The sequence below is a fragment of the Somniosus microcephalus genome, chromosome 10, assembly GCF_052327205.1.
Source record: "Somniosus microcephalus isolate GS21.2 chromosome 10, FLI_Smic_1.0, whole genome shotgun sequence".
Lineage (NCBI taxonomy): Eukaryota > Metazoa > Chordata > Chondrichthyes > Squaliformes > Somniosidae > Somniosus > Somniosus microcephalus.
This window is the reverse complement of record NC_140996.1, coordinates 168,158,017-168,179,306: the sequence shown is the minus strand read 5'-3', so window position 1 is coordinate 168,179,306 and position 21,290 is coordinate 168,158,017. Positions and strand designations below refer to the sequence as shown.

General features: G+C 40.4%; 1 protein-coding gene across 7 annotated transcripts in view; it reads left to right on the top strand.

The window, feature by feature from the left end:
* The window catches only part of LOC147111838 (radixin), a 97,963-nt gene extending 78,865 nt beyond the window's left edge, over positions 1–19,098 (top strand). For all 7 annotated transcript variants that reach the window (XM_085999115.1, XM_085999119.1, XM_085999114.1 and 4 more), the window contains 5 exons: positions 205–335; positions 1,726–1,886; positions 5,184–5,276; positions 7,254–7,496; positions 13,667–19,098. In XM_085999115.1, coding sequence (XP_085855241.1) covers positions 205–335; positions 1,726–1,886; positions 5,184–5,276; positions 7,254–7,496; positions 13,667–13,831 — 793 coding nt within the window. In that variant the 3' untranslated portion in view covers positions 13,832–19,098. The remainder of the gene's footprint in view (positions 1–204; positions 336–1,725; positions 1,887–5,183; positions 5,277–7,253; positions 7,497–13,666) is intronic.
* Positions 19,099–21,290: the final 2,192 nt, after the last annotated feature.

Sequence of the window (21,290 nt, the reverse complement as noted above, 5' to 3'; positions counted from 1 at the left end):
TCACTGCACCTTCTCCAGTGTATGCACATTTTTTTTGCTTTGTTTTTAAAAACTGGCCTTTTAAGCCCACCCCTTCCAAGATGATGTCTACACCCTCAATTGCCTTGACCTATTAAACTTGTTACAGCACGCACCATATAGGACAATATTTTTTTTAGTAGTCTTTGATCTGTAGTTAAGTTCATCTATTTTTGTTTTTAAAAGGGCACAGCTGGAAAATGAAAAAAAGAAGAGAGAAATGGCAGAAAAGGAAAAAGAGAGGATAGAACAAGAGAAAGAGGAGCTTATGGAGAGACTTAGACAAATTGAAGAACAAACGTTAACGGCCCAGAAAGGTAAAGGTTTATATTTTGACCATTTGTGCAATGTAGTAAAAACAGGAAAAAAATGTGGTAATTTCAGTCCATCTGGCTCAAACATTCTGGTTTATATTCTAGACTGCCTCTTTGTGAAGCTGATATCCATTTATGGTCATTTATTCCATGTTCTCTAGAACTGAAATATGAAGAGTTATCCCACAAGTTGCATGCTTTGCTTGTGGTTTTGAAGATGTTAATCGTATCCCTGCTTTACAGATTTTCTGAGTCCACTTTATTGACCCCCATTTATTATTCATTGAATCTTTTCTTTCCCCTTTCAAATTGGGGTGGGGTGGGAAGAACTTCCATGCTCAAGCCTTGTGGCTCAACAATCTAGGAACAACCAAGCAAATTAATGGATACCTTATCTATCCCTTTGAAAAGATTCGGCAGAACAATGATTTCCCACAAATGCATCCAGAATTTAAACTGAGAATGAAATGCAGAGAAAATAACAGATCTTTGTACTAAACTACCTTGCTAGAGTAAAACATAAGTAATTAGTTCCCTCAACACAAGTAGTGTTTGAAGAATGCATAATTCTATTTGTAGAAAGTTGAATACGCTACCGTTTGCAAACATTTTTCTTCTGAAAAAGACGCCAGTATCCTGTCTACCACTCTTTTAGATAGGATGTGTAATTGCAGTGTTTAGTACGGTGTCCTGGGCATAGTTGGATGTATTTAGATTGCCAGAATTGGAATATGCTAACAGCAGATTTGAGATTGTAATAACTTTAGTCAATGTTGATATCTGTATATTGGGATTTACTTAGTGTTGTATAACATTCAGTGCACCAGAGTGGAATAGGCATAAACTCATTTTATACTCTTCTCTTTTGTACTGCATTTAAATTGGTATGTCTGACTCCTTGGGTGGCTCGGCAAGTTTATCTGATGAGTAGTTGAGACATGAAGACTAGGAAGATCCCATAAATAATTCAATGCCGAGTTATCCAATCATGGCCATGATCTCTGCTGCAAGTTTGTGAGTTCATTCCTGTGGTCAACTTATTTGACACTTTCTGTCTAGGCACTTGCTGGACGAGGTAATGGAGGTAACCAGTGCCTGAGCCAAAACAAGAATAATAAAATAAAAACTACCTCAGTCACATCATCTAACCAATTATCTGTTTAGGCTGGTAATGGCAATATTGTTCTGTCCTATATATTCTGTGCTGGTCCAAGTTGGCAACCAGCTATCTACGATGTAATTTTATGTAGTGTAATAGGCACAGCTTTTTTGTCTTTCAATAATATATAAATAAATTGTTGAACCATTAGCAAATCCTTTTTTGGACAAGGGTACACACATTTCTATTCAAAAACAGAACAGAAATTTTGATTTATAAAAATGCTTCCTACAGAGCTAGAAGATCAAACCCATAGAGCTCTAGAACTTGAGCAGGAAAGGAAAAGAGCAAAAGAAGAGGCTGAGAGACTAGAAAAAGAGCGTTGCATTGCAGAAGAAGCAAAAGCTACCTTGGCCAAACAGGCTGAAGATCAGATGAAGAATCAAGAGCATCTGGTATGACACATATTTGTCTTTGTCAATTATAAATCAACCAACTGGAGAGAATTTTGAGTGTCAGCATGTTCTGAGTGCTCTCTGCTGAACCTGGAAGTCTGAAATGACATGTCAATACAGAGGAGGGAAAATAATTGTAAAATCCATATCCCATTGACTAAGAGTCTTTCTAATTTTTTAGAAACTTCCCTAAATGGGATTGGGACAGAGGAGTACATTACATTAAAATTAAGTGTCTTCTGAAATTAAGTGGTTCGCAGGATACATTGGAGGTCCTCCATTGTTTCTTTTCCCTTTCCTCCAATTCTTTCTCCCCTCCTTATGTTTTGTAGTATTCATAATACCTAGACTTCAGATTTTATGCATTTAATCATAAATAGTGGATAACAAACTATTGGCTTCAAGAGTTTGTTGCAGTGGGTGTAAATCTTTGTTTAAAATACTACCTTCAATCTTTAATATTCTTTGTTTCAAGAAGTCCTGCTTGGGAGAGAATCTCTGCAGGGTAATGACAGACTTGTGGGCAGCTTTGTAAAACTAAGATTCTTGTCTTTACGCCAGGACAGGATAGAAAGAAATAAGTAGGTTGAGGAGAGGTAAATTTAGACAATCAAAAATTCAGTTGCTTGTTTGAATTTTAAAAAGTCTATATATGTTCTTCATTGTTAAGCTGTGTTTTTGCATATATAGAGAAAACTGATGTCTACTTTATGCCTTTGAATATTTCTCTGCAAAGCTGCCTACAAATCTGTTCTTCTACTGAGATCCTTTCCAGAGCAGAGCTAGGTATGCAGAAAGCAAATCACAAGATAGATGAAGGCCATTCAGCCCATCTTAGTTTATCCATTCAGAAAGAAGTTGGAGAACCCCAATTATAGCCTCCAGCTGTTTCTTAAATGGTTCCAGATTTTTTGCTAGTTCCAGATTTACTATTTCTACACCTTTTTTCAGCTGCCTCCTCTCAAAGCTGCTAATCCCTTTTTTCTCTAGAATTTCTTTGGAACCATCTCCTGATGCTAACTGGGTTTTGAGGTGGTTCTTTGCCTGCCTCCGGAGCATTAGACCATTAGACGTTTTACAGCATAGGAGACCATTCATCTTATTTTGTCTGTCTGCTCGAGTGATCCAAAACTGTTCCCTTGCCCCACTTTCTCCTCATAGCCTTGTATCTTTCTCTGCTTCAAATATTTATCCAGTTTTTCCCTTAGTCTACCTCAACCACTCCCTGTGGCAAAGCATCCCAAAATCCGATTATCCTGTGTAAAGAAATTACTTAATTCCCCCATGCTCCCTCATCATCATTTTAAATGAATGACTTCACAATGAGAGGATCTAGTCTTTCTATATACACTATCTTCATAATTTTACAATTTAAAAAAAAAAAAAAAAAAATCTCCTTTTAACCTCTGCTAAAGTGGAAATAGTCCCAGTATCTCAAGTAACGCCTTATAACTATAATTTTTCATACTGGAATCATGCTATGCTCTCTTGTTTTAATGCCATTTCTATAACGTGGTGCTCAAAACTGACCAATGCTCTTAACTATGCCCTACCTATTGCTTTATATAAATTCATCATTACTTCTTTACTCTATGCTTCTATTTATAAAACCCCAAATGCTTAAGGCCTTTTTTAATAGCTTTATCTACCTGTACTTGCACTTTCAGGCAATTATGAATTTGAATTGTACAAACATATGAAAAGACTGGCTAGTCCATTAATCCTGTCATGCACAGTCGTGATGCAATTAAGACTCCTTAAGGCAATCCACAGCTTGTATTTATATAGCGCATTTAACGTAGTAAAACGTCCCAAGCATAATTGGGCAAAAATTGACACCAAGCCAAACGAGGAGATGTTGGGGTGTGTGACTAACAAAGTTCCAGACAATCACAGTGACCAAGAGGTACATGCCCAATGTCTACTTATTTTTTGTATGCAGTAATATTAGGCACAACCAGGAACTTGTCTACCCTCTATTTAACTTAGCAGCTGCCCTCCTATCACACAGGACTCCATCTTATAAAGTAACCTATTGTGTGGTGCATTGTCAAAAACTTTCTGAAAGTCCAAATAATGTCAACAGGATGACCTTCATCCACCAACCTAGTTATCTCCTCAAAAAAATTCAACCAGGTTGGTGCGACATAACTTTTTTTTTCCAGAAGCCATGTTTGGAGTCTCTAATAATGCCTACTGTCTTGGTGGTCATACGGGGTATCTTTAATTATTCCTTCTAGCAGCTTTTTAATAACTGAAATTAAGCTAATTTGTATATAATTTCCTGGTTCTATCTTGCTGCACTTTATAAATATTTGTACTATATTAGCCTCCAGTTCTTGAACAAACCTAGTCTTTAATGAACGATCTAGTTGGCACATACTAGTTAGCACCACTGCTTTGCGCACTGAGGTGAATGTCGTCCAGTCCAGCAGACCTATTAGATTATTCTTTCCTGGATTATACATGCATTCACTTTGATATTCTACATTTCAGTGTTATCTGTACATTGTACTAATGGAAACTGAGCATTGTCTACTGGAGTGAAGACTGATAAAGTAGCCATTTAGACCCTCCGCCTTGTCCTGGGAGTTGACTAGAGCTTGATTTGCCATTACCTTTAATGGCCCTATGGAGTCTTTTATTGCCTTGAGTCCTAACAGCTATTTAAAAAAAAAAGGCTTTGCTATATCTACCACTTCTAGGTGTATCTGTTCATTCACACCCTTTAATGGCTTTCCATTGAGTTTATACTTCTATTCCTCGTTTTTCTTCACTTTTATATACATTAAATTGAATCTGAAACCTGTCAGTTTTCTTGGAGTCTTTTAAAGCCCACCTAGCAGCTTACCAAATCTAATTGTGTCCTCGGCAAATTTTGAGATTTGTGTTCCCTATACCCAAGTCCAAATCATCTATATGTACCTTTTTGTTTCCTATTAGTCAAACAACTTTTCAATCCATGCTGGTACATTTCCTCTTGCACCATTTTTCTAAAAATCCTTCTGAAAATCGACATATCCTGATCTCCATTCCCTTTATCCAATTGGTCAGTTCTTCAAAACAAAAAACCTCTTCAATTTGTCAAGTATGACTTGCCTTTAACAAGTCGATGCTGGCTGTCCTTGATTAACCCATACATTTCTAAATGCTAAATGAGGGAAAGGGTTACAGGTGTTGTTTGATACTTTTTCTTTTCTGCATACCTAGAAGTTAATTTTGAGCCTTGAAAGAAACACAGTTGTGGTAGTGTACAAATTTCAGTTGTATGATTAACGATGTTTCTTCCTTTTTTAGGCGGCTGAACTTGCTGAATTTACTGCCAAAATTGCACTTCTGGAGGATGCCAAGAAGAAGAAGGAAATGGAGGCCACTGAATGGCAGCAGAAAGTAATTAATTCAGCTATGATAACTGTTTAATCCAAATACAGTGAAGAAAATTGTTTGAGGGGCAGAAGTTCAACTGAAGTAGAAAAGAATCATAGAATGGTTACAGCATGGAAGAAGGCCATTCGGCCTGTCGAGCCTGTGCTGGCTCTTGGCTAGTCCCACTCCCCCGCCCTTTCCCCGAAGCCCTGCAATTTTTTTCCCTTGTATTTATCCAACTCGCTTTGAAAGCTATGATTGAGTCTGCCTCCACCACCCTTTCAGGCAGTGCATTCCAGATCCTAACCACTCAATGAGTAAAAATGTTTTTCCTCATGTTGCCTTTGGTTCTTTTGCCAAACACCTGAAATCTGTGTCCTCTGGTTCTTAAACTGTTCCCATTGGCAGGGAGGTCATCTCTTATCTACTGTGTCCTTACACCCCCTTTAAAATTGTACCCTTTAGTTTATATTGCCTCTCCTCATTCTTTCTACCAAAATGTATCACTTCACACTTTTCTGCATTAAATTTCATCTGCCACGTGTCCGCCCAGTTCACCAGCCTGTCTGTCTTCCTGAAGTCTATCACTGTCCTCTTACTATTCACTATACTTCTAATTTTTGTGTCATCTGCAAATTTTGAAATTGTGCCCTGTACATCTACATCCAAGTCATTAATATATATCAAGAAAAGCAGTGGTCCTAGAACCAACCCCTGGGAAACACCACTGTATACCTTCCTCCAGTCTGGAAAACAACAGTTCACCACTACTCTGTTTCCTATCATTTAACCAATTCTGTATCCATGCTGCCAATGTCCCTTTTATTCCATGGGCTTCAACTTTGCTGGCAAGCCTGTTATGTGGCACTTTGTCGAACGCCTTTTGGAAATCCATGTACACTACGTCAACCACATTACAGTACCCTCATCAACCCCCTCTCTGTTATCTCGTTTAAAAAAAACTCGATCAAATTGGTTAAACATGATTTGCCTTTAACAAATCCGTGCTGGCTTTCCTTAATTAATCTATCCCAGTTAATCTTGTCCCTGATTACTGTTACTTAAAGCTTCCCCACTACTGAGGTTAAACTGACTGGCCTAGGTTTATCTTTACACCCTTTTTTGAACAATGGTGTAACATTTACAATTCCCCAGTCCTCTGGCACCACCCCCATATCTATGGAGGATTGGAATATTATGGCCAGTACCTCTGCAATTTCTGCCCTCCATTCCCTCCGCATCCTAGGATACATCCCATCCACTCCTGGTGATTTATCTACTTTAAGTACAGCCAGCCTTTCTAATACAGGAAACTTTGGTTTATCCAGAGGTTATACGTCCGGAATACTCGATCTAACGGCAAAAATCAGGAGCCGTTTTTTTAGTTCTCGTTGCTTTTTTCCCCCCAGTCAGGCACTGCAAGGTCTAGCTATAGCAACAGCTTCAGCTAGAGACGCTTGCAGCTGCAGCCGACTGTTTAGAAGCTGTTGCTAAGCAACAGTGTTTGTTGTCAGATACGGAGATGAAAACCTCCGTATGCTTCAACATTTAACTTTGTATGTCCGGCAGTTTTGATAGATCGGCAACAGCTCATCGCGTCGGTGCCGGATATCAAAGTTTCCTGTACCTCCTTTATCAATTTTTATCCTATCAAGTGTCTCCATTACCACCTCCTTCACTGTCTATGGCAGTATCCTCTTCCTTGGGGAAGACCGATGCAAAGTACTCAGTACTAATAGGAATGTACCTGAACTATTTCTTCTTTAAAGGCAGCCCGTTGTTCCATTACAGTAATGCTGCTTCCAAATGAATTAAGCAAACTTTCTCACCGTGGGAATTTTACACCAAGCAATGGAAGTAAACGTTTAGATATGTTGCAGGTAGATCTTGCCATCATAATTATTATATTGCTAATTTAGAAGATAGCATTTGGGAAGTAAGTGAAGAACCTCTACCAGTACAAATGGGGGGAAAAAAGTTGTTTTTTTTCCCTAACTTTAGGCTGTCACAGCTCAGGAAGATTTAGAAAAAACGAAAGAGGAGTTGAAGACTGTGATGACAGCTCCTCCTCTACCACCTCCACCAGTTATTCCACAAGCTGAGAATGAGCATGATGATGAGCAAGATGAGAACAATGCTGAAGCCAGTGCTGAACTCTTATCAGAAGGAGTAGCAAACCACCGCAGTGAGGAGGAGCGCATTACTGAAACACAGAAGAATGAGCGTGTAAAGAAACAGCTGCAGGTGAGCTGATTGGTTGTCACGTGTCTTTGTACGTAGGCTATAAATTACTTCAAATGTGAAATCCTTACATTGGGAAAGGCATGTCTTGAAGTTCACAAGAATTAAACCAAGGCACTAGTGTGCTGAATTCTATAATCGAATTAATCGTGTGTGACAATATACTTCTGTTAAATATATATACCACCTGCACTCTGAGTTACTTCCAAATTTGAGAGTGATATTAGCAGACTTGTATAGTTTAAATTAAACTAGAATGACTCTTTCTATATCTTGTCACCATGCCTATCACTTTGTTGCTTTTTCTTGTTTCTTTTGGTGTTTGCTGGTTGCCATATTAATATATTTAACTGTTTGGATGCTTTGCAACACTTCAACTCAGACACCTTTTAAGGCTGGACCCCATCTGCCTCTCCATCTTCATAAACATTTTGCAGTTTTCAAGCAGTTCCCCTTTAAGGGCATCCAGCAGCCCTTTACCAGTTGCTCCCATGGAATCGGGAGTAGCGAATATTTACTTATATTAGCTGACCTTGCATTATGGCCCAAGGTCAGCAGGAAGCACTGCAGGCATGCACAGCACCAGTGGTGGTGGTGCTGCTGTGCCCAGACCGAATGATCAATCCCCATGAGTTGTGTGTGTTTTTCCATTCAGCATCCTCTCCGGCTTCATTTATTACATCTCTAACACTGGAGCATTTTATTTCTCAAAGTTGTCAAACTAAAATGAGCTTTGTTATCATGGAAGGATTTGTCAGCTATCAAAGACACAAACAGCTCTGGTTCATCTCATTGGTGCCTTGTAATCTTGTTTTCTTTGTACTCTTATAATCTCACATTAAGTGATTGAGAGTTTCTCCAATTCCAACCTGACTGAGATGCAAGAAAAGGAAGAACCATCTCTTTAGGAAATATCCTTAAAATGATTTCCAACACCAAACCAACATCCAGTTTGTGTAGACTTGCTTAGGTTAACCCTGTTAAATTCCATAAGTTAATCCTGTACATACTGGAACTTCATAAAGTTATTTTTTTCCTTCCGCCCACTTTTGCCTTGCATCACCATCCTTTTTTGTCATTTAATCTCTCCTGCCTTCCACCTTATCACAGACCTTCCATTTTCTTTCCTCCCCTCTTTCCCCTTCCCCCCCCCCCCCAAATGTACCATCTGCAACCTTTTCCAGTTCTGATGAAAGGTCATCGACCTGAAACATTAACTGTTTCTCGCTCCACAGATGCTGCCTGGCCTGCTGAGTATTTCCAGCATTTTCTGTTTATTTCAGATTTCCAGCATCTGCAGTATTTTGCTTTTGTCCTTTTTTCATTCTTTCCGGTTTATCATAAGTTCTCTTAACAACCACACCTGAAATTTATTTCTGTGGAATAACAAGTCTGTTTTCTTCTGCCAGTAGCCACTGAGGAATTTTGTTCTCTTGTTGTGGTATTTTCCTCCTGTAGATGGGGAAATTTCTTGTATAGACTGCTGAAATGAGCCTCAAGATTTAATGCATTGGGCAGGAGCATGCACTTCCATGGCACTCTGCAAACGAAGAAGGCTGTGTATCAAGTACATGGGGTGAAACTTAGCCACCAGTTGGCAGTTGTTCTGTTGGAAGGGTAGTCAATCCTCTATTGCGGATGACTTGTATTTATGGGTGAACAACTTTTAGACTAAAAGAATTCCAATTGTTTATGATTTTGAGGTCAGAGCATGGGCTGCTGTTTGGGGAATTCTGTCCCCTGGAATTCTGAAACCTGTCTGAATATTTCAACTCTAATTTTAGCCTTCCGGGTGAAGCTAGTCAAGCTATGTTAAGCCCTTTGGCGATCTGTTTGAGATGATGGCGCTCTTCAAGAAGCAGCAAGCAAAGATAGCTGGTTTCTAAAATGGTCTATCCCATTACAGAATAGTTTTCTTTCAGAACCAAGAATGCTCCTACATAGAGGGTTGCACCACCTCATAATCCAATATTAAGACTTTTTGAAGCCTTATCTGTAAGGTACCCACATGGAACAATTGCAATCTGTTATTTGGTAGATTAGTGCTTACGGCAAGCCTTCAACTTGAATATGCCACCTGTATTTTTTGTACTACTTTGGTACATTGGTGATAAGTTAGGTTACCTACCTTCAGGATTGTATTCCTTAATTCTCAACATAATTCCCAGTCTACCTACTAATTTGAGAATTTATATTTTTATAAATACTTCTTATACAAGCCTTGTTCAGGAGACCAAAATGTCCTGCGCCATGACTTATAAACAGTATGCTGCTGCTGAAACTCTCATTCATGTCTGTTACTTCCAGACTTGATTTCTACAGTGTCCATCTCAACCACCTGAGCTCCACTCCACATTAACTTATCCTGAAACATGCTGCCATCACTCTATCCCACACAAGGGTCCCTAAATCACTAATCACTGCTATCCGTGCCAAGTGCCGCTGTCTTCCCCCATGCCTGAGTGCATCATAGAAACATAGAAGATAGGAGCAGGAGTAGGCCATTCAGCCCCTCGAGCCTGCTCCGCCATTCAATGAGATCATGGCTGATCATCCAAATTCAGTACCCTGTCCCTGCCTTCTCCCCATATCCCTTGATCCCTTTAGCCTTAAGAAATATATCCAACTCCTTCTTGAATATATTTAATGAACTGCCCTCTGTGGCAGAAAATTCCACAAGTTCACCACTCTCTGGGTGAAGAAGTTCCTCCTCATCTCTGTCCTAAATGGCTTACCCCTTATCCTTAGACTATGACCCCTGGTTCTGGACTCCCTGGCCATCGGGAACATCCTTCCTACATCTAGTCTGTCCAGGCCTGACAGAATTTTATAGGTTTCAATGAGATCCCCTCAATCTTCTAAACTCCAATGAGTATAAGCCCAATCGACACAATCTCTCCTCATACGTCATTCCTGCCATCCCAGGTATCAGCCTGGTGAATCTTCGCTGCACTCCTTCCATGGCAAGAATATCCTTCCTCAGATAAGGTGACCAAAACTGCACACAATATTCAAGGTGCGGTCACACCAAGGCCCTGTACAACTGCAGCAAGACATCCTTGTTCCTGTACTCGAACCCTCTAGCTACGAAGGCCAACATACCATTTGCCTTCTTAACCGCCTGCTGCACCTGCATGCTTACCTTCAGTGACTAGTGCACAAGAACACCCAGGTCTCTCTGCACTTCCCCTTCTCCCAATCTATTGCCATTCACATAATCTGCCTTCCTGTTTTTGCCACCAAAGTGGATAACCTCACATTTATCCACATTATAGTGCATTTGCCATGTTTCTGCCCAATCACCCAACCTGTCCAAATCGTACTGAAGTTTCACGACATCCTCCTCACAGCTTACCCTCCCACCCAGCTTTGTGTCGTCTGCAAATTTGGAGATATTACATCCAATTCCCTCGTCCAGATCATTAATATATATTGTGAACAGCTGGGGTCCTAGGACCGATCCTTGCGGTACCCCACTAGTCACTGCTTGCCACTCGGAAAATGACCCGTTTATTCCAACTCTTTGCTTTCTATCTGCCAACCAGTTCTCTATCCAAGTCAATACCTTGCCCCCAATCCCATGTGCCTTAATTTTGCACACTAATCCCTTATGCGGGACCTTATCGAAAGCCTTCTGAAAGTCCAAATACACCACATCCACTGGTTCTCCCTTATCTAGTTTACCAGTTACATCCTCAAAAAATTCCAGTAGATTAGTCAAGCACGATTTACCTTTTGTAAATCCATGTTGACTTTGTCCGATAGCAAAATACTGCGGATGTTGAAATCTGAAATAACAGAAAATGCTGGAAAAACTCAGCAGGTCAGGCAACATCCGTGGACAGAAATTTGAGTTGACGTTTCGGGTCGAACCCTTCTTCAAAACTGGAAAGAAAAGATAGATCGGAGGCAGGGCTGCGATCGGACAAAAGAATAAAAGAAACAAAAGAAGTAAAAAAGAGACAATAAAAGGTGTTAGAAGCTAGACGAGATGGTAATAGGCTGAGATTGGGTGTAAAGTGTACTGGCAGGGCAAGGGATAGCTGCCAGGTGTGTGAGCGAAACAAAAGGAAAGGAGTGGGGAAAAATACAAGAAAAAATGAAATAGGGGCCGAGGTTATGATCTGAAATTGTTGAACTCGATATTGAGTCCGGAAGGCTGCAGAGTGCCTAATCGGAAGATGAGGTGCTGTTTTTCGAGTTTACGTTGAGCTTCCGTGGAACAATACAAGAGGCCAAGGACGGTGAGGTCCGAGTGGGAATGGAGCGTTGAATTAAAATGACAGGCGACCGGAAGCTCGGGGTCACCCTTACGGACTGAACGGAGCAGATACGGCGGAGACGGAGAAACTGGGAGAATGGAATAGAGTCCTTACAGTTTTGAAGAAGGGTTCGACCCGAAACGTCAACTTAAATTTCTGTCCACGGATGTTGCCTGACCTGCTGAGTTTTTCCAGCATTTTCTGTTATTTTGACTTTGTCCGATCCTGTCTCTGCTTTCCAAGTGCTCTGCTATTACATCTTTTATAATGGATGGACTCTAGCATTTTCCCCACTACCGATGTCAGGCTTACCGGTCTATAATTCATCGCTTTTTCTCTACCACCTTTTTTCAATAGTGGGGTAACTTTAGCTACCCTCCAATCCATGGGTACTGTTCCAGAGTCTATTGAGCTCTGGAAGATGACCAGCAATGCATCTACCATCTCCAGGGCCAGTTCCTTAAGTACCCTAGGATGTAGATTATCAGGCCCTGGGGATTTATTGGCCTTCAATCCCGTCAACTTCCCCAACACATACTGATTTCTTTCAGTTTCTCTCCCTCATTAGTACCTATGTTCCCTGACATCTCTGGGAGGTTATTTGTGTCCTCCTTTGTGAACTTCTCATCTGTAATTTGCTCTGCCTCCTCACACTTCCCTACCTCTGTATCCCTATGTCCTTGATCACACCCGCCACTGATCCAAATCTGTCACCTTTCTGCTCTGCCATTGGTGCCAGAGCCATCAGTGATTCTTGCCTCCCACTTTGGAACTCTCTTCTAACCCCTCCACCTTGCTGCATATCTTCCAAGCCCTCAAAAGCCCTCTTAAAATTGACGTTTTCAATTCTTTGGACACCCCATCTAATTTCCCTCTTGGTGCTCTGGTCAGACTTTTTTTTTGCAGTATTAAGTGCTAAACAAATGTTTGTTCATGACTATGTTCAGCATTGGTTTCTACTTCGTGAACTAGTCTGATAAACCACATCATTAATTTTAACACTTGATTATTCATTTTTTTCCTTCCAGCGTCTCTTAGTTTGCAATTTATCTTCTGCTAAATTCTTGTTGGCTAGGTTTATTTTTAGACCTCTAATACATGCAACCCTATCAGAACTGTGTGGCATGCTTAGCTTCTTTTCAGTTCTGTAAAAAAGGAAATAATACTCATACCATTTTTAATTGAATTAGAATTACTATTTCTTGCTTAAACCTCTTCGTCTCTGCTATGAGAGCATAGAATCACACAGCACAGAAGTAGGCTATTCGGCCTATCATGCCTGTGCTGGCTTTTTGAAGGAGCTACCTAATTAGTCCCACTCACCAGCTGTTTCTCCATAGCCCTGCAGTTTTTTCCTTTTCAAGTATATATCCATTTTGAAATGGTACGCGGAAGAACATCCTGTCACTTTAACCAATCTAAAAGCTTCAAAGTGACATGTCTAGCCATTTGAGGGTTTTTAATTTATAAACCTTTGCCTATTGTAATAAATGTAAATGACTTGGAATCAGAAATCTGGAACCCCAAATTATTCTGGTTCCTGTGTATTGACCATATACTTTATTTATAAGTAATGTAATTTGTGACAAGTTCCCCCCCCCCCCCCCCACAAACACTATGTACATTTGAAATGTAAAAGATCACTGAAGGTAGACTATGTAGTTAGGAGATTCAGCAGATAATCTGGCTGAAATTCTATTCGGCACACCCTCTAGATGAATGATCCTTCAGCTGTTAAGAATCCAAAGTGAACATCTATTTTCTTACACCCTTGAAGCGTCAAGAACACACTTTAAAAAAAAATAAAAAAATAAATGTTTTTGATCATCCCATTTTCTAGTTAAATTAAGACATTAGATACAAGCTGTGAATTTTTTTTGAAAGACCACTTAAACCATGTTTGTTTAACAGGCACTAAGTTCTGAATTGGCCCATGCCCGCGATGAGACAAAGAAAACCGTAAACGATGTCATCCATGCTGAGAATGTTAAGGCAGGCCGTGACAAATACAAGACCCTTCGACAGATCCGGCAAGGCAACACAAAACAGCGTATTGATGAGTTTGAAGCGATGTGAGAGTGCAGTTACTTTATATTATGTTCTTTTAAAACAGCTGAACCACCAGCAGAGGAACAAGCAGCACTGTACAGCTAATAACAGTAGTGTTTCACCTTGCCAAAGTATTGTACCAGTTAGGCCTGTGAGAGTTGGATGTAAATTTTTAAGGTAGTTGGTAAATACCCTTTAAGCATTTTACAGTACAACAATTAACAGAACTTAGCTGGAACTATTCAGGAAATATACTGATTTTTGTTGAACAGGCATGTTTAATTTCAGTAAAATGCATGTATGACGTTTGGCTTGGTCGCTGTAGCTTGCCATTAGAGGTGTATAAAGTTAATATAGAACAATTGATACTTTGTGAGGACTTAAGCAAACTGCCTTAAATTAAGAGGGGTCTGCAAAATTTCAGGTCTAAATTTCAGTAACTGAGATGTAACATCTGAATACAGTATCGTGTCAGATTGAACATCTTTGTAGTAAGATTGGTGTTTCATGTCCTATCATCATAGATGGTTTTCTTTGCCTACCTGCTCACAAAGACTTGTTCAACAGATAGCAATCCAGCTAGAAACTAGGACCTGCTATCTGCTCAAGACACAGCGAGCAATGCATTGGCATTAGGTTTTCTGTGTCTGTATAAACCAAATTGAAATGCAGCATATAGTAATGAAATTTTTTAATGTTGGGCCTTTCTGGCAGGGGAGCATATGAAAACATCAGTCCCAAGGAGGGGACAGTATACTACCTCAATATTATACACATGATGAATGGCCAGTCAAACACCTTCTCAAAAAGTGTGAACTTTGTGCAAGATATCATTTGTGTGATTTTAATCTTGCATCTTTGCTTCTTTGGCACCTTTTTTCCCTAAAATTCTGAATGAATTGTTAGTAAGGTTGCAATACTTGTATGTATTGATCAGACCACTCAATGTTGTATATGTAAAATGATGTTGGCACAGAGGTTTTGTATTACACTTAATATTTGTGTCGCTGGTACCTAGGTGTTTTTTTCTTCTGCTTGTGGGAGAATGAGTGAGTGAATGTATGTGCGCACATTTTGGGTGAATGGTGGTTCTTGAGATACAAGGATGAGGTACTGAGGTAACTTGCATTATTAAATCCAGTGGTGAGTGGCAAATTACGATAGTAGGAACGACAGTGCATGTTGTCTTGACAATTGGCTGTCTGTCAAAACTGCCACATTTCCTGAGCTAAATAAACAGATTTGATTAATAGTCATTGAAGATTTACTGTAATAAACTGAACTTAGATTCTGTGCCCTTGCTTCCTCTGTACTTGGTTCAGCTAAATTCCCATTGGTATTATGCACTCATAAATCAGCATTTATTATCTGTAATGATGGTTTATTGAAATTGCCATTTATAGTTGAGCATTTAACATGCCCAGTAGGCTAAAAATAATGATTGAGAATTCTATTGCGCTCTTTTTGTGGCTATTATTGCAGATAAAGTTTTGATTTACATCATGAATAAACATCTAGTTTTTTGTAATTGCAGGTGAGATTTTTGTTTTCATTATATGCTGAGGGACGGCTGGCAATTCTTGAAGACTGGTTTGTGAATGTTGTGCACATGCATCAAAATGCTTTGTGGAGTATTTCTACTTGCAGTGTAATATAGCATACTGTTTTGATGCATCAGAAACATGCACCGAAGCATGAGCATTAGTATTTTTATAATGTTCAAGCAGTTTGCCATAGCAAGTTGAAATACTGTGCTTCCAATAGATTTTTTTCCTAAGATGTGTGCACTAACATTGATGCATCCGTGTCTTGGTATCAGTGTTGGATAATACAACCAGTTATTGTGTTTGCAGTTTAATATAGCTATGAGCTAGATTACAATGTTTCATTTGTACAATTGTGCAACTATTTTCTGATCATACAAGAAAAGATTTCCAATGTATATTGACTTTAAAAGCTGTATGGCTAAAAATGCAACCACTAGCAGTATAGAACACCTATTGATATAAAATGTTGGTCTGTTTCTTCCAAAATTAACTTTACAAATGCTTTCCCCCAGCACCATGTACCGTGTTGTACAATTGAGCATAACCTTTGACCAACATTCATTGGTTAACAATAAAAAAAAATGTAAGAAGCAGTCTGGCTTTCTCTCTGACTAGGATTACTTTGCAGGTGCAGAGATAATAACGGGCTTGAGGGATGTTACAAGTCAGTAACCTGTTGTGTCCAGAGCAATGCTCGAGTGGTCGTCTGGGGCATCTTAGAAAGAATTGTATACTTTTAGAATATTCCATCATTTTATTTTTATCAAGTTAGGCAGAAAGGATATTGTACAGTATACCAAGTTTTAGATGCTGTGAAAACATCATGCTAATTTTTTTCTCATTTAAGATTTACCATTCTTCAATCAGATGGTTGGAAATTGACCACCTCTCAGGATCAACTGATAGTCAGTCAGTAACTGGCTATTTGGGTGTGTTAGAACATGCTGGTTGACTTGGCCAACTAGCTCTTCCCTCCCCCCCCCCCCCCCCCCCGGAAAAAATCTGGGAATGTACTTTAATATTTCTATTCAAGTGTATGGTGGAGAAAATGGAATATTTCCCTTGATATGATTGCTTAATTAGAATTCATAATATGCATATTCTCATTATTCTGGGATAAGTTATAATCCAAGTAAAGGTGGTTCTGCATTCATGGGTTTCTGCATAAAATACCTTGGCTTCCTAGTAAAGCAACCACACCTTATGTTGGATTGTAGCTTTTGCAACAGTACATCTGCTGTGAGCATTTCCTCAAGTGTCAGCTGTGGCTCAGCTGGTAGCACCCCCACACCTCAGTCAGGTTGTGCGTTCAAGTCCCACTCCAGTGACTAGCACAAAGAAAATTTAGGCTCATATTCCAGTGCAGTATGGTCAGAAATGCCGTCTTTCAGATGAGACATTAAACCAAGGCCCCATCTGTGTTCTCGGGTAGACGTAAAAGATCCCATAGCACTATTTCGAAGAGGAGCAGGGGCGTTATCCCCGGTGTCCTGGTCAATATTTATCCCTCAATCAACATCACCAAAACAGATTATCTGGTCATTATCACATTGCTGTTTGTGGGAGCTTGCTGTGTGCAAATTGGCTGCCACATTGCAACAGTGCCTACACTTCAAAGTACTTTGGGACGTCCAGTAGTAGTGAAAGGTGCTATATAAATGCAAGTCTTTATTTCACTGCTGCTGAAAGAGCATAGTGAAGGTCAAAGTTGGGCATATGATGCATTTTTAAAAATAGAAATTCTACAGAATGGAGTTATCCAACCAGTGAGGATGTTTTGTCATCTCTATTCTTCAGACTTAAAAAAAAAAAAAAATGTATCCAGCTTCTGAATTTGGTTTGGATTTGTTACCTTATATTTGGGAGCAGCTGACCTGTGTCTCTACTCTATAAAGTTGACCAATTCTGATCACTGCTGAAGAATAGGAAGAAATGAAGTAAGAGAATGTCATTTTCTCATGTTCTGGTTCAATAATAAGTGAGTTGTGAATATGAAAACCCTGTTTTTGGCTGTTACCTTAGAGTTACTGTGGTAGCTCTTGAAGTACAACATTCAGGGCTAAAAATTGGTGTTCACCTAAATAAATTTGTAGACTCGTACTGTTTGGACCCTCAGCTCCATCTGTTTCACAGCAGATTTCAGTTTCAGTAGGTGAACCTATGTTCCCATTGAGTAGCAATCTGCAATTTATAGCATGTGGCGAACATGAGTAGCATGCCTCGGTGTTAATGATATACCACCAATAATACTGAAAGCCCATTGTATACTCCTGATCTCTTCAGCAGAAAAAAGCCAAGTTGTTAGACTAGATGATTCTGGATTAAATTACAAATCTGATTAATTTGCAAGATAATTATGAAGGAGGAAGGCCATTTGGCCCATCTTAGTTGATCTATTTAGCATGATAAATTTCCCCATTACAGCATCTAATTTATTAATTCCAGGTTTTTACCTCCAGTACACTCTAGGAGTCCATTCCACATGTTCACTCTTTTATTTAAAAAAAAAAAAAAAACTTCCTGATATTGGTTATAAACCTGTCTTACCCTTGCAATTTATAGTAATTTTCTGGATTTACCTTTTCAATAGGATTTACAATCTTGTATACTAAAAATTACCTGTTGGATGCTTCCTTTCATTGCTGAAATACCAAAGTTTTTCCTTATAACATCCCTCAGACTAGGGATCAACTTTGTGGCTCTTAAATTACTCCTTTGTCATGCTGGCCAGAACTGGACACTGTACTCTAGGTGTAGTCTGACCAGATTATTTCACCATGACTTCTGACTTGTGTTCTACTGTTTCAGCTATATCGTTCAGCATTCTATTGCCTTTATTGATTGCTGCTCTGCAGTGATTGAACATATTGAGCATCAAGTCGACTAAGACTCCTAGGTCTTTTTCACCTTCATCCTTAGCTACTTAAACACTATCCATGGAGTAAATGTGTTGTCCATTTTCTGTCTGATATGCAGCACTTTATATTTGTTTACATTAAATTTAATCTACCATTGTTCTAACTACTTACATATTTGCCCCAACTCATTTAGTAATTTCTGAGCTGCCTCCTCTGATTGCTCTACCGTCCTAGTTTGGTATTACTTGCAAATTTGTCCACTTTTGCATTGAGTTGTGGTTATAAATTAGAAACGGTAATGGTCCCAGCAATGAAACCCAGGACACCTCATTCTACTTTCTCCCATCCCTATGTAACTCCTCAGCCAATTTTTTATCCATACCAATGATGTACCCTGAACTCCCACAGCTTTGATGGCCTTTTGTGTGGAACTTGTCAAATGCCTCTGGAATCCAGGTACAATATATGTCATGGGGCTTACCAATGTCCATTTTAGATACGACTTCCTCAAAAGTCAGATTAGTCAGGCAGGATATTCCCCCTTCTGAATCCATATTGACTACAGTTTATTAAGTTGTTATTGTATAGATAATCAAGTTTACATTTCATAATTGATTCCTTTTTTATACAGGATTGAAGCAAGACCAGTGGGTCTAAGTTGCCTGTCTGATTTATTGACCTTTTTGATAAGTGTTGCTTGTTTCCAATCTACTGGTTGGTTCCCACTGTTCATTGACTCCTTCATGATTATCAATGCCTTAATTCTCCCCTCTGGTCTGCAGTAGAGGATAAATGCTGGTTTTCTTTGGGGATTTATTGCTTTTTGAATCCATTTACCTTGTCTCGGACCTCCATTTCATTTATATTAAATTTGCTTTGGTTAACCATGTTCATGTCTCCTCTAGTGAATACTTCTATCTTGTGCTTGTCCTATGTTTTGAGCCTGTTTGCATCTTTTATGCTTGCCTCTTTTCTACTGCCTCTACTGAAGTACAGAAAGAACTTCCTCCTTGTTCTTGGCACATTTACAAGTTCCCAATCTCCCTCAGCTTTTCTGTCAAGAGGACACTTAGTCACATGACATCCTCTGCTGACTGGTGCACTATCCCTTCTCCTTTTTGCAGCCTTAGATACTGTTGACCACCATCTTCCTCCAACGTCTCTCCTCCGTTGTCCAGCTGAGTGGGACTGTCCTTACCCCTTATCTGGTTCCACGCTAGTCACAGAATCTCCTGTAATGGCTTCTCTTCCCATCCTAGAGTTACCCCTGGAGTCCCCCAAGGATCTAATCTATATGCTGCTCCTCAGCAACATATCCAAAAACACATCAGGTTCCACATGTACACTGAAGACACTCAGCTCTCCATCACAAAGACTAGCTACTTATTATTTCTCTAACTTAGAGCCCATAGGAGGTGGGCAGAGGCATGCTAATAGCTTTAATATCTTTTCTATAATGGGGTGTCCAAAACTACACACAGCACTCTCTAGCCAACCACTGGCTTGAACAAATGTATCACTCAGCATCTTTCCAGTGTATACCCCTTGACATAAGAAAACTACTAGGCACTTGGTCTAAGCGTTAAACAAAGCTTTAATCAACTGTTTTACAACATGGAGGTCTAGTTGTGTCCTTCACTAGTTATTGTTAATAATGTCCTGCGCACGCTGGGCCTGTGCCTGAGTATTTATACTCTCCCTGGACAGCGCCACCCACAGGCCGCTCAGTTGATTCATGACATTCTTCCTGCCTGAAGGATTGGTAGTCCGGCGACTTCCTTCTATGGGATTAGTCGGACTACGAATAGCCGCAGTCGTTTGGATCTCTGTGGCTGGAAGGCACGTCTCCTCGGACCGAGTCTTGGTCCCTGGGTCGCTTGGTTCATACCGGTGGGCTGGCAGAGCCCATGTCGCCTTGATCAACCGGAGGGGGGACTGGGGAGATCGTGACTCCAGGTGTGGGCCCCTGCAGGCGGCAAGCTGACTTCATCGTACTCAGTAGTCGGTGATTGACCGGCGTCCTGGCTTAGGGTGATCATCCCCCAGGGAGTGTTCTGTTTCCCGGGTTGATCCGGCGGAGTAGCTGGCAGATCCCTTGACGTCCCGGGTAGGGCGTCATCCTCGGAGAAGCGCAGAGTATCGGCATCGTTAATAAGGATCCCTCTATCGATTGGGTCTGTGGGACCGGTTGGGCAGGGAGCCAGATCCCGAAGTGAAACTGTGGACTCCCGCCCATCAGGGTACCATGCGTATGTAGGATTGACATCCGTTAGTTCCACTTCGTCGACGAGGGGATCACTCTTGGAGGCTCGGACGAATCTTCGGAGCAGCACGGGGCCAGGAGCTGCCAACCATGATAGGGATGTCCCATGAGTGGAGCGACGCTGGAACCCGAAGAATCGTTCGTGATGAGTAACATTGGATGTAGAAAGGAGACGTGATGGAATGCAACGCGTCAGGGAGCATAGTTTCCCACTGCTGATCTGGTAGGTTGCGAGACCTTAGTGCAAGACGAACAGCGTTCCAAATGATAGTGTTGTATCTCTCAACCTGTCAGTTTCCAATCGGCTGATACGGTGTTGTTTTACTTGTGGCGATTCCCCGTTGGGAAAGATAACTTTTGAGTTTGCTTGACATGAAGGAGGGACCCCGATCAGCGTGGATGAAATTGGCCATACTGCAAAGGGAAAAGACCTGATCGAGGCATTTGATCACTGTGGAAGTAAGCATATTGGGACAGGGGAAAGCAAAAGGAAAGCGTGAATACTCGTCCACCATAGTAAGCAAGTAGGTGTTTTGCGTTGAAGGCAGTGGCCCTTTAAAGTCAATGCTGAGTCGCTGCATAGGCTGTGTAGCGTGCATGAGCGAGCCATCCGACGGACGGAAGAATTGCGGTTTTAATTCAGCGCAAATTCTACAAGTGGAGCATGTTCTTTTCACGTCTTCTGTAGAAAATGGGAGATTTTTAGATTGCACAAAGTGCAACGCCAGGATGGCTTAAGTCAGTATGAAGATCCGCAAGAGTCGAAGTTGACATGGAAGAGCAGAATGCACACGCGAGGGTATCCGGGGCCACATCAT